This window comes from Nanorana parkeri, unplaced genomic scaffold (genome assembly GCF_000935625.1).
Source record: "Nanorana parkeri isolate BGI_ZX_2015 unplaced genomic scaffold, ASM93562v1 scaffold142, whole genome shotgun sequence".
Taxonomy (NCBI): domain Eukaryota; kingdom Metazoa; phylum Chordata; class Amphibia; order Anura; family Dicroglossidae; genus Nanorana; species Nanorana parkeri.
Window position 1 is genome coordinate 239,581 of NW_017306410.1, and position 16,779 is coordinate 256,359.

General features: G+C 42.6%; 1 protein-coding gene across 1 annotated transcript in view; it reads left to right on the forward strand.

The window, feature by feature from the left end:
• The window catches only part of PAFAH1B1 (platelet activating factor acetylhydrolase 1b regulatory subunit 1), a 66,802-nt gene that overhangs the window by 40,321 nt on the left and 9,702 nt on the right, over positions 1–16,779 (forward strand). The window contains exons 3-5 of the mRNA XM_018554110.1: positions 10,434–10,518; positions 13,222–13,296; positions 13,684–13,890. Coding sequence (XP_018409612.1) covers positions 10,434–10,518; positions 13,222–13,296; positions 13,684–13,890 — 367 coding nt within the window. The remainder of the gene's footprint in view (positions 1–10,433; positions 10,519–13,221; positions 13,297–13,683; positions 13,891–16,779) is intronic.

A 16,779-nucleotide genomic window follows, 5' to 3' on the forward strand; every position in this document is an offset into this window, starting at 1 on the left:
AGTTAGCCCGATAGACAAAATGTGGCCAGTTGTACAGTAATTGTGATTGTTCAGTTCCCATCAACTGGCCGATTATCATACGAAAATCGAACGATAGTCGCAAGGCGTATGGGCAGCTTTAGGCTGAATAACTGACAGCCTTGTGATGGTAGCTGACTGGTCAGCAAGTGCTTATCTTGCACTTCTGCATTAAGGATGGGCGAGACTCGCCTTTCCAGGTCATAAGACTGCTTGAGGAGTGAAGCAAGTGATATTTCCAGGAACACTGGTGCTAAGCCAAGGATGGAGGCCCGCAGACATTTCCAGGGATATTTGTGCTGTACATGAAATGATCTCAGACATACAGTCGGGCAAAAAAGTATTTAGTCAGCCACCAATTGTACAAGTTCTCCCACTTAAAAAGATGAGAGGCCTGTAATTGTCATCATAGGTAGACCAACTATGAGAGACAAAATGAGAAAACAAATCCAGACAAATCACATTGGCTGATTTGGAACGAATTTATTTGCAAATTATGGTGGAAAATAAGTATTTGGTCAATATCAAAAGGTCATCTCAATACTTTGTTATATATCCTTTGTTGGCAATGACAGAGGTCAAACGTGTCCTGTATGTCTTCACAAGGTTGGCACACACTGTTGCTGGTATGTTGGCCCATTCCTCCATGCAGATCTCCTCTAGAGCAGTCATGTTTTGGGGCTGTCGCTGGGCAACACGGGCTTTCAACTCCCTCCAAAGGTTTTCTATGGGGTTGAGATCTGGAGACTGGCTAGGCCACTCCAGGACCTTGAAATGCTTCTTACGAAGCAACTCCTTCGTTGCCCGGGCGGTATGTTTGGGATCATTGTCATGTTGAAAGACCCAGCCATATTTCATCTTCAATGCCCTTGCTGATGGAAGGAGGTTTGCACTCAAAATCTCACGATACATGGCCCCATTCATTCTGTCCTGTACACGGATCAGTCGTCCTGGTCCCTTTGCAGAGAAACAGCCCCAAAGCATGATGTTGCCACCCCCATGCTTCACAGTAGGTATGGTGTTCTTTGGATGCAACTCAGCATTCTCTCTCCTCCAAACACGACGAGTTGCGTTTCTACCAAATAGTTCTATTTTGGTTTCATCTGACCATATGACATTCTCCCAATCCTCTTCTGGATCATCCAAATGCTCTCTAGCAAACTTCAGACGGGCCCGGACATGTACTGGCTTAAGCAGGGGGACACGTCTGGCACTGCAGGATTTGAGTCCCTGGCGGTGTAGTGTGTTACTGATGGTAGCCTTTGTTACGTTGGTCCCAGCTCTCTGCAGGTCATTCACTAGGTCCCCCCGTGTGGTCCTGGGATTTGTGCTCACCGTTCTTGTGATCATTTTGACTCCACGGGGTGAGATCCTGAGTGGAGCCCCAGATCGAGGGAGATTATCAGTGGTCTTGTATGTCTTCCATTTTCTAATTATTGCTCCCACAGTTGATTTGGTCACACCAAGCTGCTTGCCTACTGCAGATTCCGTCTTCCCAGCCTGGTGCAGGTCTACAATTTTGTTTCTGGTGTCCTTCGACAGCTCTTTGGTCTTCACCATAGTGGAGTTTGTGGTGTGACTGTTTGAGGTTGTGGACAGGTGTCTTTTATACTGATAACAAGTTCAAACAGGTGCCATTGATACAGGTAATGAGTGCAGGACAGAGGAGCCTCTTAAAGAAGAAGGTACAGGTCTGTGAGAGCCAGAACTCTTGCTTGTTTGTAGGTGACCAAATACTTATATTCCACCATAATTTGCAAATTCATTCCAAATCAGCCAATGTGATTTGTCTGGATTTGTTTTCTCATTTTGTCTCTCATAGTTGAGGTCTACCTATGATGCCAATTACAGGCCTCTCATCTTTTTAAGTGGGAGAACTTGCACAATTGGTGGCTGACTAAATACTTTTTTGCCCCACTGTATTTGCAAGGAAGCTGTTAAATCTCCATGAGGGGCAAGGAGACTACCGCGTACATTTATACTGCTGAACAAGCAGTGAGGGGTATAGAGACATTTCCACTCTATGCTTCTGGCATTGAGCATACCTGGCCAACGCCTCTGGTAGGCTTTATAGCCTGGAATTGCAGTGCAGTCATGTCTGATGATGGCTGTAGGCTGCACTGAGCTTTCCACTTGTGTTATTATACAGAAGAGTGCTGTATTTGTTAAATGTCAGGAAGAGTGTGCTCAGTGGTCTAGGTATACATTTGTGTTTGGAAAGCTTGGTATCTTGGCTGTGACTTGGTTAAGAGATGGTGGTGATTGAAATATTCACACAGAGTATAATGCTTCATTAAGATTCTAGAAGCCTTCTGGTAGAAAAATCTCTAAATGGCTCGGTTATCTACACGATTAGAAAGGAGTATTGATCCGGTCTCACATTGAACTTTGTAAGCTGCTTTTCCATTTAGGCAGTAGAGAAAAAGATAAATGTGTATTGTGTGAATGTCAGCTTTTCTGCTTGTACTACAATTCCAGCAGTTCTGCAAGTTGCACGCCAACATGCACAGCTGTCAGAAGACAGACAACCTCTAACCGACCTTCCCCACCTTGCTTCAGCTATTATATCTCAATAGGAACCTGTGCTGGGCAGATTACAACTTTCAGGTTCACCGGGCATGTTTTAATTAATCCTGTCACATCCAGAGCATTTCTAACCAAGCATAGGAGATAAACGCGTGATTGTTTCCTTCAGTATATCCACATACAGTGAGCTGAAATTAAATGCTTGATTTTTATTTTTATTTTTTGTGATCTTGTCATAATATAGACTGGCCTTGCCCCCTAATTAACCTCTGATTAGGCAGATTTTTCATCATGATAGAATTTAAAAATCTACATTTTTTTTTTTTTTTTTTTAACTCAGAGGCTAGGTTTTAAATTGTAAATGTAGAGCCTTGAAAGGGAAACCTGGAAACTGCCACTGAGTTTGGTACTGGAAGCTTCAGAACTGTCATGCTGATCTTCCTGGAGTCTGTGCCCGGGAACAAAAATGAATATCAGGTTGTGGGGATCTGATAAATGCTTGATTTGTTTAGGTTAATAACCAATTAGGTAGTGAAGCTGGGATTGGAACAGTTATAGGCATGTATGCTATAATTTGCTATAAATTGTGGAGGTGCACCAAAATAAATTTTGAACCTGAAATAAAAAAAAAAAAGAAATTGTTAGGCCGAAGCGGAAAATTAAAATTTTGCCTTCTAACCTTTTTTTTTAACTTTACTGTCGGGGGTGCTAGAGAAATATCAAGGGTGTAAACCAGTGGTTTTCAAAAATTTCATTTTTTTTTTTTTTTTTTTAACTCAGAGGCTAGGTTTTAAATTGTAAATGTAGAGCCTTGAAAGGGAAACCTGGAAACTGCCACTGAGTTTGGTACTGGAAGCTTCAGAACTGTCATGCTGATCTTCCTGGAGTCTGTGCCCGGGAACAAAAATGAATATCAGGTTGTGGGGATCTGATAAATGCTTGATTTGTTTAGGTTAATAACCAATTAGGTAGTGAAGCTGGGATTGGAACAGTTATAGGCATGTATGCTATAATTTGCTATAAATTGTGGAGGTGCACCAAAATAAATTTTGAACCTGAAATAAAAAAAAAAAAGAAATTGTTAGGCCGAAGCGGAAAATTAAAATTTTGCCTTCTAACCTTTTTTTTTAACTTTACTGTCGGGGGTGCTAGAGAAATATCAAGGGTGTAAACCAGTGGTTTTCAACCTGTGTAACCCAGGACCCACATATATCCTTGATCATTAAGTCGTGACCCAAGTCACATTGCAATGGAATGCACGACATTGCGGTACTGCGCGTTCCGGTGTGGGCGATTGAACTGTGGGCGGGAGGCCATTCAAGAACGCATAAAGGGGCTATTGCATGGTACAGTGCGTTAATCGCACATGACTATTCGATTAACGCACTGTACTAGTGTGAACAGGCCCTCAAAAACACTGATGGACACACAACCACAGACACAATCTCGCACACATATACACACTCCAAAAAAACTTTTTTTTTTTTAAAGATCCACCCAGTCTTCCTTCCTTACGAGAACTGGAGTGGATCTTCAACCTGGGGTCCAGTGTGGGCTGCTGTGCTATAACAGAGCTCTATCTATCCATCCATCCATCGCACAACTCCCTTGTGTACCCTGTAGTGGTGCCGGCAGCCCTAATGTGATGTCAGGCACCTCTACAGGACATCCATACATGCATTGGTTACAGCTCCCTCACAGCCATAGCTCCACCCCACCCCTCCACAAGCTAACATTCAGCGCCAGGCAGCATATTTGGAATGGCAATAACTGACAGTACTGCACAATGGGGAGGCTGAGGAGCCTCTCACCTAGAAAAGTGGAAGGCATGCGGCGACCCCCCAGTTGAGAACCAAGGGTCTAACCAGACCCCTAATTTTTTTTTTTTTTTTAGAATAGAAAGATTTTTCTGCAGCTACTGTTATGAATGAGCAGGAAGCCTCTATACTGTGTGTTCCTGTTCATTCATAACTTGTAGAGATAGTATGTTCACAATTATGAATGAACAGGAAGTGATGTAGAGCATGTATTTACAAAGTCAGAGATCGCCGACTGCTTGTACCCACTCTTCATCCTGAATCGCTGAGCCGGTGGTGCGGGATGAGAGCTTGGGCTATTTTGACAGCTGACTCCTCCCCCGCACCACTGGCTTGGCCTCCTGTGATAGCTGTCTCCGCCCCCACATCACTCTCCATCCTGATCTGTTGCAGGCGGCTGAGCGGGGTGGTGCGGGAGGAGAGCTAGACTTCTGTGACAACAATGATGCTGCTCTCACTCCTCCCTGTGCTCTGCCTCCTGGCAGTTTCTCTCCTCCCCGCTGGTTGCTGCGCTGTGCCATTTTTGGCTGATTTTTGTTTCGGCGGCTGAATTTTTGGTGCATTCCTTAATTTTCTTTATAAATTTGATAAAATAATAGTAAAATAATGGTCCTAACTACCTTGCCCAGATATGGACCAGACAACACAAAAGTATCTTAGTTATAAGTGGAACCTGATGGGGTAATGCTTTTCTTACATGGCTGATCCATCTTTTTTTTCTTTCAAGTACCCAGTCAGCCAGTTGCTGGCTATTTTATGTTCTCCAAAAAGAAGAAAATTGCTTGGAGGTTGGCTGAGCTTTATATCTCCAGTTGCATTTGATATAGAATAATTTCTTACTTTTTTTTAAATCTTCTAAATGAAGACTCAAGGTTCATTTTGTGTTCAGCTGCCTACCTTCTATCATTTCATTCCTGTGCAGTTACACAAATAAAGGTTTGTAAGTAAACATGCTCCCAGAATGGGGATAATACGAATATACTCCCACACATAGAAAAAAGAATTGGTGCCTGTGCACAATTTTCTTTTCTCCTTTCTGTGAGTTTCTATGGTAATGCAGCTAGATTTGTGTGTTGAATGTGAACTAGAATTGTAACCGTGATCAGTACCTCTCAAAATAATAGAACAAGGAACATTTAAAGAACCACTAAAGCCATAAAACAACATTTTTCTTTCCTTCATGTTATTTGAACCTTTCTCACCCTGTATCTGTTAAATTTCTATATACCTTTTGAATAGATGCTGAGCACTGCATTCACACACACTTCCTGTATGCCTGTCCGCATTTCATTCTGCTTTCGTAATGTCTCCCATTGTAGTCGCACATTCAGAAGCACTGCTCAGAAACCAGTACACCAGTACAAAAACTTAATGGCAGGACAGTGGCTTAGTGGTTAGCACTTTTCCCTTGCAGCACTGAGGGGGAAGTCACTGGTTTGTATCCCGGCCAGGACACTGTCTGCATGGAATTTGCATGTTCTCCCTGTACTTGCGTGGGTTTCCCCCAAAACGCCAAAGACATACTAGAAGGTTAGTTGGCTCCTGTCTGAATTCGCCCTGTATGCATGCGAGATTGTGACCTTAAACTGTAAGCTCCTTGAGGGCAGGGACTGATGTGACTGTACAGTTTGTAAAATTGTTGGCACTATATAAATACCTGTAATAAATGAATAATTCATGCACAATTTTTTCCACTCCACAGCACCGCAATGCATGCTTTTGCAGTACCATGCTTTGCAGCACAAGCCCACCTGGATGTGCATTGGGGGTAGTATTTAGAATGAATAGCACTCGGCGCACCTAACATGCGGTGCATTGTGCTGTGTGATGGCATGCACTAAATGCAAGGCTACCCTGCCTTTAGGGTCACTCTGTAGTGTGGATCGGCCCTTACTCAATACTGCAGCCTGCATTTCCAGCCCACTCTTGAAATGCCGGCTGCGGTATAGAGACTTATGGAGTTCTGTGTTTTATTTCAATTTTTATTGTGCTCCACAGTCTTCCTATTCTTGAATCCAGCAGAATGCAATACAGCACATTGCTGTGCTTTTCTAACTGTGTGGTAGGGGTTTTTTTTTTTCGTTTTGTTTAACGCAGTGGTATTGCTGTAGTAGTACCCAGAATTTCATTGTCTGGACCTGGGCTGTCTACTAGTGTTCTCATTTTAAGGATTGTAGTTAAAAGCAATAGTTGGATATAGTTGTTAAATTTCATGGCTCATTTAAATAAATGTAGGGCCGGAGCCATTAAGAATACGGGGATGGCTATCCGTAGTTCATTCCTGTCATTAAAGACTGATATTTCTTTGTGGTTTTTTTTATATTAATTTTTTGCACTGGTTTTGCTTTTCCTTTTGTTCCTAATATTTTGTGCCTTTGTATACTTATATATACAAAGGGCAGGGTCTTTCCCGAGAATTGCTCATACACAACTGTGCTATGACCATTCTTTACATTGTGAAGGTGATGATTGATCGGACATTTTCCATCTGCTGTGAACTTTGATCTCTTGTAGCCCTGTAGCTGAACTGGAGGTGTCAGGCTGGCTTATCTTGCTCTAGGCTGTAATTGTACATTAACACTTGCCATGCTGCTATTGTGTTGCCTGAATTTTAATGACTAGCTAAATGTGAAGTTGCTCACCATCTATGGTTATATATTCTGTGTGGATATTTTAACATGCTTTTGTTTTTTGTTTTAAATTTATTTAAAAAAAACAAATGCCATCTCCCGAAGAAAACAAATTCAGAGGTCAGGTTTGGAGCTGATATAATTGCTTGACCCTGGATGACACAGAACTAGAATAGTACTACCCCATTACCCTGGAGACCTTATTCTAGTTAAATTCTATATTTGCTGTTTTGTTTTTACATAGAGATTTGGGATTCTTGCAGGTCCAGAGGTTGTAGTTCAACCACTTTTGGTATATAAGATGAAGGTAACAATATCCAGTTTGCAGGGTTGGAGAAGGTGGGAAGAGTACTACTAATGAAGTTTTAAGTGTTTGTTCAATGTGGCCCCTTTTGCTGGTAAACAGGATTTTGTTTCATCTCATTTTAGATCCACAAAATTTACCAAAACAGCTTAATAAAAACTATCCGTCCAGGCTCCAACCAATCCTCAAACTGCAGAAGTGTGACTAGACTTTAATTGTCCAGAGAGAATAAATCCATATTCAACACCATAGAACAGTTATGCTCAACCTGTGTAACCTCAGGACCCACATTTGTCCTCGATCATTGTCGCGACCCAAGCCGCACTGCAATGGAACACACTGCAGTGTGGGCTGCTGCGCTGTGACTGAGCTCCATCCATACGTGCATAGCTTGCAGAACTCCCATGCGTACCCTGTAGAGGTGGCGGGAGCCAGAATGTGATGTCACTTCGGTCCAGGCACCTCTACAGGAGGGAGCTATAAACAATGCATGTATGGATGGAGCTCCCTCGCGGCATACCCCCAGTGCTGTGCTACGGGGAGTCAGGGGAGCCTCTCGCATAGAAAAGTGGAAGGCATGCAGTGACACACTGAATACGGGGTCGCGACACACTTTTGGGTCACGACCCACCAGTTGAGAACCAAGGCCATAGAACATTGCTTTAAAACAAGACTGATTGACAAGTGGAACATCCATGCCAAATGGAAGATCCGTTCGCCCACTGCTCCCCAAAACACTTATCACCCAGCACAAAAAAATGTGTCACTTTGGCTGTGGTGCTTCCAAGTGGTACAGATGTCACAATGTCACTATCTGATTTGCAGAGTTGGAAACTCAAAATCCCTCAGGTATGCACCCCGGCCCTTTGCAAGAGAGCATTCCTACTGGATTTGATGTGCCCAGTTATTCTGGGAGGCAGCAGCGTGGCATGATGGCGTCACCTGTGCCTTCCAGAAGAGTCCTGGGCCAGGGCTAAGGGAAGCATCCCCCCCCTTAGCCCTTTTGTTTACATTTGTGTTGAGGGATCAGGAGACTTTCAAAACCATTAATTTGCTGTGGAAGGTTTACTTTAAAATGTGTTTGTAATTTGGGATAACGTAGGGAAGGGTTAGGCCCCTATTAGGTTATTTTGTGTTGGGGAGATTTCACTTCAGTTCCTGTCCTGATAACGCAACAGGTAATGAGGAAATCTTCCCAAAATGAAGGGAATTCTCACTTTAGATGTCACAAACATTTGTCCTCATTAAATGATCACCCTCACCTTGCTCTTGGGCGAACAATGCAGTATATTTAGTTTATCTAATCCCAAACTTATATATTTATTATTATTATTGGAGGGTTAAAATCCATTGCAAAAAGACATCTGTCAATAGAGCTGTTTCCCTTTCCCTTCATTCGCTGTCCTGAATACTCAACAGGTAGGATACTTGTTGAGAGAGGATACTTTTCAGATGTGAGGGAAATCCACTCCTAGACAGTTGTGTCCCCAGGCAAAGTGTGAACCTTTCTATTCACTTTGTATAGAACATATGTACTATGTTTCGGCCTCAGTGCTTTCCCTGGGTGCTAAATAAAAATATCTTTGCTAAGTTTGGGTGAAAAAAGTTAAGTTAAGATTTGCCAGTGTGATCCCGGTTAAGCACTTTAAATGAAATCTTGGTAGAAACATGGAAGTTGCTATTGCTGTTCTCCTATCCTGCATATGCAGAGTTGCCATGTTGACTTTCTGGAGTTACTAACCCAGCACATGTATGCAGGGGAGGACTGCTGACTTTCCTGATCGGGCTACTTGTTCTGAATCAGTGACTCAAAAGGCTGAAGCCATTGGGTCATAACAGCTAGGCAACAAGCAGTTGCAGGAGGTCAGCAATGGCAGCCCCTTATTTCTTTTAAAAATGAACTTGGCTCCCTCATCTGTTTTTTTTTTTTTAATTTATTTTGTTAACCCCTCCAGTGTTCTCCAATCACATATGTGCCCAGGAGATCCGGTGTTGTCTGCAATCCACTGTTTGGATGACACAGCCCAGGTCCCATGCTGCCATCTTGGTGCTTCTCTGTCGTCAGGAGCTGGCTGCCTCTTTTGGGCTCAGTAAGCCAGCCCCCGATGATGCGCACAGCTCCACCCATCGGCCCCCCTTGTCCCTATTCTTAAAGCCTCCTAAAATATGTGTGGGGATATCCCACGTTGTTGCAGGAGCAGGACACGTTATTCTCACTTGGTTCAGATTGGCACAGGGGTCAGTCCAGGATTAAAACACTTTATGAAAAGAAAACGAAAAAAAAAAAGTAAACTATACATTCTTTCTCAAAACGTGGAGGGCGGATGGTTGCAGTGGGCTAGAGCCAATTGTTGAAGTGAACATTTTATGTTGTAATATAGATCCAGGAAGAGTCGGCTTCTCTTGTAGAACGGTTTTCCAATGCTTTGTTTTGACTGCAGTGCCATAAAGCCAGAAAGGCAAAATCACATGTTAAGTCACTCTTGGTCTGAGGAAAATGCATTTCTCGCTGAAAACATGGATGTATGGTGGTCTGTGATTACTGTTAGAGTGTTTGTGTGAATCTGGAGTATAAAGATCAACTTCTAAACTAAAATGTAATTAATATAGGTCATGACTTAGACAGCACTTTGATTTTGCTATTAGCCAGGTTTCTAAAATTTTGGTAAAGATGGCACTGTAGTATAGACTAATGTGGAGGCAGCATCTATATGCAATTAAACTGTCCTTCCTTCTGGAGGGGTGGCTACTTTTGTTCCCCATGGGCCCTGTGTGTGTTGTAAAGTAGTCACGCTCCAAGCTCATTCCAGTGATGGACTACAATCTCACATTTAGTTTACTAATTAGTATTGAGATTGTAGTGCATCACAAGTGAGTTTGGAGCGGTGGCACACAGGGACCATGGGGAACAAAAGAAGCCACCCTCCAGAAGGGACAGTGTCACCATCTATTCAGAGATAATGAGTATTTGCAACTGAGTGATGCACAAATAAGCTAAGTTTTTGCTAATGGGGTACTTGCATTTTTAAGATCCATTTTCTGAGTTTAGTGTCTCTAAAAGCTGCACAGTCAAGATTTACTGTAGACCTGCAAAAAGTATTTTAAGTGTTAATTCTCAATGATTTTCTTTACTTTCAGAAATCGAGCAATAGCAGACTATCTTCGTTCTAATGGCTATGAAGAGGCCTACTCTGTTTTTAAAAAGGAGGCAGAGTTAGATATGGTAAGTCCTAGGTTTTACTGATTTAATGTCTGCTATCTTTTACAGGTTTATACAAATAGGTCCGTATCATTTTCTTCAGTCTTGCATTGACATAGTGTAGCATTTAATGGATTTTAATCTCAGGATTCTGGACATGTACCAACTTCACAGCAGGATGCAGGACACAACAAGCTCGCTGCTGCAGGTGTAGCCAGAAGCTTCTCTTTGTGGACTGGTTCCTCCCTTTTACATGGAAGTAAGCTGGTGAGCTGTAGAGCCAACTGATCACTTTTATGTGACTTGCGCAGCAGCTCAACCCCCTGCTGGAACAGTATGTAGTGTGTGAACCCAGAAGCACTCAATTTTGAGCATTTCCAGGTTTGGAGCTATCAATATCCCGGCTGAAAAGCTGGGTAAAAAGTACATCAAGCACCATGTGTGCTTGATTGGATGTAGCAGAAGGCAGAGAAAACATTGTAGACAGGGCTTGACAAATTTTCTGTGAATCTAGGAGCCAGCTAAACTAGTTAGGAGCCAGTTTGTCTTTTTTGTTTTTTAAATTCGTGGGGGCAGGGTACTTAAAAGAAAAATTTTTGGGAGGAGGATATTTTTTTCATTTTAGTTTATTTAACTTTATTTTATTTTTTGTACTTTAATGTTATCCCATGGGGGGGCTCACAGAATGACAGGTTCTCTTTTAAGGTGGCATAAGGTGACATTTGAGGTCAATTAGACCGCTAGTGTAACCTGTCCAATTCAATAGCTTTAGCTGGGGAATGATGGCTTCCTGCTGAGGCAACTGAATGTAAACAGCAGGCAGTGGCTAGGAGCAATAGCCAGCCTGCTATTAGCTATTTTTTAACTTGCAATAGCAGGCTGGCTGTTGCACCCACCTTCTGTCAATCAGCAGAGGGACCTGAAGGAGAAAGTTCTCATGAGGACCTACCTAAGCTTTCCAATCAAACTATTTCTATTCAGGCAGGCCTATGCACTACATTGTTGGGACAACTGAAGGAGAATGGAGGGGTGTTGAAATAATAAAAAAACAACACAAAAAAACAACCTACTTGACCAGTGACTATCTACTTTTTATTTTAACCCAAACCATGTTTAAATAAGGTCTTTATTGATAGCGACTTGGAAGACTTTAATACTTTATTCTTGGTTCTCAACTGGTGGGTCGTGACCCAAAAGTGGGTCGCGACCCCTTGTTCAGTGGGTCACCTTACGCCCTCCACTTTTCTAGGTGAGAGGTTACTCAGCTTCCCCCGAGTGCAGCACTGATCCTTCTTACACCGAGCAGCCATTCAAAAAATGCTGCTCGGCGCCAAGTGCCGACTTGGGGTGGGCTAGGGGTATGGCCACGAGGGAGCTCCATCCACATGTACATTGCTTATACTGTAGCTCTTTGCATGTCCTGTAGAGGTGCCTGGACTGGAGTGACATCACATTCTGGATCCCAGCTACTCTACAGGCACACATGGGAGCTGTGCAAGCAATGCACATATGAATGCAGCTCCAGCACAATGCGTTCCATTGCACTACGACTCGGGTCGCAACTTAATGGCCGAGGACAAATGTGGGTCCTGAGGTTACACAGGTTGAGAACCACTGCTTTAATGCAATCAATAAACAGAAGTAGATAGTGAGCTTAAACAGAACATAATCTTTATACAATCGTTGTATAACAGTCCTGGTGTCCTGTGTGTGAGGGCGCTAAAATTGTCAGCGTCCTTTTCCATTAAACATGTCAGTCCCGAATATACACATCTACATACTGGGACTTATTGAGTTGCCGAAACCAGAGGCGAGGAGGAAGGTGCCAGGTCCTCAGAGGGTGGCCAGCCGAATTGCTGCCCAAAATGGATTGTGTGCTGCCTGAACACTGGTACAGGCTCATACAGAGGGAGGAGGGGCTGAAGGGATGTATAGATGTGCAGGATAAGAGAGGGTAAAGAGTTAATATACAGGTCTATGTGCAGATAACATAGGAGAAGAGGGGGGCTGAAAGGGTTACATTTATTTGAAGCTTTTTGTTTTTCTTACTGTTGCATTGTTTTACCAGGAACTAATACATAGAGGACTCATCCATTCACTAGTTCTGTACTCTCCCCTGCCTCTGATGTAAGAGAAAGGGGAGGGCTTGGCAATATAATCCATTGCCATGTAATCGCTGTGATAACCAATCACAGGACACTCCACTGGCAAATGACAGCGGAGTTCAGCGTCCAGGGCTGCGTCTTGCCTGCAGCAGGGCTAAATGTAACAATAAAAACACTGTCGGTGCCTTGAACTGCAGAGCTCCGCGCTGATGTGTTTTTAGTGAAAGGGTGTAAATGTCCATTTTAAGTGGCTTTTAGGATCATACAGATTCTTGCATTTCCATGCAAGTCTACGAGAATGCAAAACTTGCTTGAAGCAGGCCAGAGGGAGATCGCCAATAGGTAAAATGGTTGTTTAAAGTGGAAAACCTTTAAATCCATGTACATTTAGTCTGTAAAAAGGTTCATGCTAAAAGACAGGCATAGTTGTACCGTTAGTATAGGCATAGACCTGGACAAATGCAAAATGAGTACCACAGTCTGTGTTAGAAATGTGTTGATCATCTATCTTGGCACCTATCTGAAGAAAAGTACTATAGATCCTATCAATAGAACTCTACAGCATGTTGATGCATTGGACATGGCTTGACCTGCCTACTCAACATTTTATTTTGTATTTCAGAATGAAGAGTTAGATAAAAAGTATGCTGGCCTACTGGAAAAGAAATGGACATCAGTTATCAGATTACAGAAGAAGGTAATGTGAAATATGAATAGAATGCTGCCTGTATCAAAACAAACGCACCCCAAAAAATTCCATGTGGGTTTACCATGTCAGATTTCCTAGGACACATTGTAAGCATGTCTCTTAAAAAATGAATACATCTGCTTCTGTGAGTAAATGTTGTATATCTTTCATGTGTAGATCAGGATTATACAGTGTTGAATGGTTTCAGATATTCTCATAAATATTTGTTTACAGACATGCAGCCCTCTATTTTCCAGTTGTTAGTAGAATCATTTATAGGTGGCATAACATAAATATTTTGTGTTTTGGTAGGTTGTCATTTTTTTAGCATAGGACAAAAATGTTGCTAAATACTAAAGGCGTTCCTAACATTTGGTTTGCACTTTCCAATTGCAGGTTATGGAATTGGAATCAAAACTGAATGAAGCAAAAGAAGAGTTTACTTCTGGGGGACCTATAGGACAGAAGAGGGACCCCAAAGAATGGATACCACGTCCTCCAGAAAAATATGCACTTAGTGGTCACAGGAGTCCAGTCACTCGTGTCATTTTCCATCCAGTGTTTAGTGTTATGGTCACTTCTTCAGAGGATGCAACTATTAAGGTATTCTTAATGACTTGAATTTCATGACAGTAAATGTATAACAGATCCCCATTTTGAAACAATACTCCCAAATTTCTAAACCATTCAAAGTTTGTGTGTGTATACACTTTCTCAAAATTTGGTGTGTGCAAACTTTGAACTTCGGCAGCTAGCTAAATTTAATGGTTAGAGGGTGAGAAATCTTACAACAGCAAGACCCAGTCAAAAAACAAAACCCCAAAAAAACACCACCTCATACTTAGCTCTCCGGAGGCCATTGCAACTTGAAGACCGAGTGCTGTTTCTATCTGACCCTTCTCTGTGTTTTTGCCATGTGGAGTGAAGGATAGACACCGGCACTCCAAAGCAAAGGTTTCGGGTTCTCAAGGATCCCCTTCATCAGGCAAACAAGTGATGAAGGGGATCCTGTGAGACCCCGAAACGTATCTTGGTTTTGCATTTGCAACAAGTAAGTGAATAAATAGACGTACTGGATTTGCTTTGGAGTGCCAGTGTCCATCCTTTAGTCATACTTTGACGGAAGCCATCCGTTAACACCTGCTGCACCCACTTCTTATCTCATGGAGCAGCGGTTCCGAGTGCGATGGGTACACGGACTGTATCCTTTGCCATGTGGAGGACACACTTATCCCATTGGCTCCTCCTGGCAACTCCTATGTTCCTGCAGGACACATTTGTGATAAAGGTTGTCAGTGGGAGGAACCACAGTGGCCAGTGAGGAACACAGTATTCATAACTCCTGGATATATTGGATTGTAGTTTCTAAAGCTCTTCAAGAGAGCAAAGTTTCACTAACACTGCCCACCAAATAGGTAAGTGTAATCGACTTCTTTCACTGGTTAGTGGCGTTGTAAGGTTTTGCACTGACTTAACAGGATTGTGTTAAGCTTAGGCTTTAATTACAATATTGGTAGCAGTTTATGCACTAAATGCAGGATTACCAATCAAATCCTTAATCCATATGTCTGCAGGATTAAAGACTGAATGAAGCCTCTCTATTACTGTAATGCAGGCAGGCTGTATATACAGTAATATGCTCTGTGTCTTGTGTGTTTTTACAAAGCGCTACTGAAAGGGTTAAAATATCCGGTAATAGCAGCATGCTGGAGAGCCACACTGCTGTTCCTACACACAAGCAGTTGCCCAGGTAGCCAATGGTTCAGCACTCTGCTCTCCGAGCAGTAGTGTCATCCGGAGTAGTGTGCAGGGAATACCGGCCCTATTGTGGCAGACTTGTCCCTACTTTTGCCTCAAGCAATGACACATTCTTAATTCCTCCTCACTCTGTATTCCTACACTGCCATCTTCTACCACGTCGTCTTTCTCATCTGACGACTTCTCTGTCGACTTATTGGGCTACCACGAATGATGTTACCGCTGCACATATGTTCCTGCAGCCATCTCCATTCTTTGCAGCGTACAGATATTCCTGTAACGTTCCAAAGGTGTACACTGGACTGCATAGCAATAAAGTCTCTTCTGCCAAAATCTCTGCCTGCTAGCAATTGTTCTTGTAAAAACGTAGTCCTGCTTTATGTAACCGTTTGCATAACGTGAAATAACTTTTCTGCAACTCCTCTACTAGGAGAATGTCCCTTTTCTGTGCAAATGTAGACAATTGAAATGTGATAACTGAAGCCTACATTGTAACTCCGTTTCTTTAAAAGCTTCAGAGGGAAACCATGTCAGTGAGATAATGACTGTGTAAGGTTCATTGAACAGGTTGAGGCATCTTGATAGGTTTGTAACACTAGACCCTTGACTTTTCCTTCTGTTCTGTTTAGCTGCAGCCACCTGCTAATTGCACACTATTTCCAGCTGCTAAGGCCTCATTCACACAGCTACATGCTGGCCCGTACAGATCCATGCTGCACGCACGGCCGTATCGGGCAGCTCCCGGGAAGGACTGGTGTTGCGTGTGGTTTGTACGCAGCATCTTGTCCTTCTCTATGGGACTATGCGGCCGTGCGCCACTCTACGCTCACCCGCCCTGCACGTGGGTACGGGCCAGCATGTAGCTGTGTGAATGAGGCCTAAACCTTGATACAGATTTAGTTGCACTACAACTTTTAGTATTTTAGTTGTATTATACGTTCCATACTTCCTTTAGGATACTCCTGTCTTTATATCTTTTGTAAGTATCCTGATCTAAACATCAAGTACTGGGCAGGCCATGTAGGGAGAGCACTGCGTATGCTCAACAGCACTGCTTAGGCTTTGCTTGCAGGTTCCATGAGTAAGTTCATAGACATGTGCTGAGGTTCTTCCCCCCCCCCCCTCAAGTGGATCCAAATTTACCAGACCCAGTTTACTTGTACTATGAAGAAATATTGGCTTCCATATGTATACATTAAAAACCTCTTAGGCCTCATCTCATGCACACTGTTGAAAAAACATGAGGTACATTTGGAGCTAATTTCTAAACTCACCTGGAAGAATGTAATGCTTTTCTATGACTGAATGCATACCTGGTGTCCTGCAGCATCTAGGTGCATTCAGTCCAGAAAAGGTTACCCAAACTAGGATTTTCTACGTTCCGGGCCCGGTATTACTCAGCTAAATGCATATAAATGCGACTAAGCCCAAGAACAACTAACACGGGAAAAAGTAACCTGGGAAAGCATAAAGTTGTTCATACTTATCAGATAACTTCTCTTGTGCTGTAACACAGCCGGCTAGTGTGCAGGAGGCCTCCAGTATAGTGTTCATATGTTAATAAACTTTGGGATGCAGAAATGTTCGGAACTTAAGTTCCTTTTATGAATACCTATATAATGTGTTTCAATGCTCTTGCATTTTTTTATGCTATTGAGTTTTTTTTTTTTTTTTTTTTTTAATTTTTGGGGGGGGGGACATTTTTTTTTTTTTGCCTTTTAATGTCACTTTAAG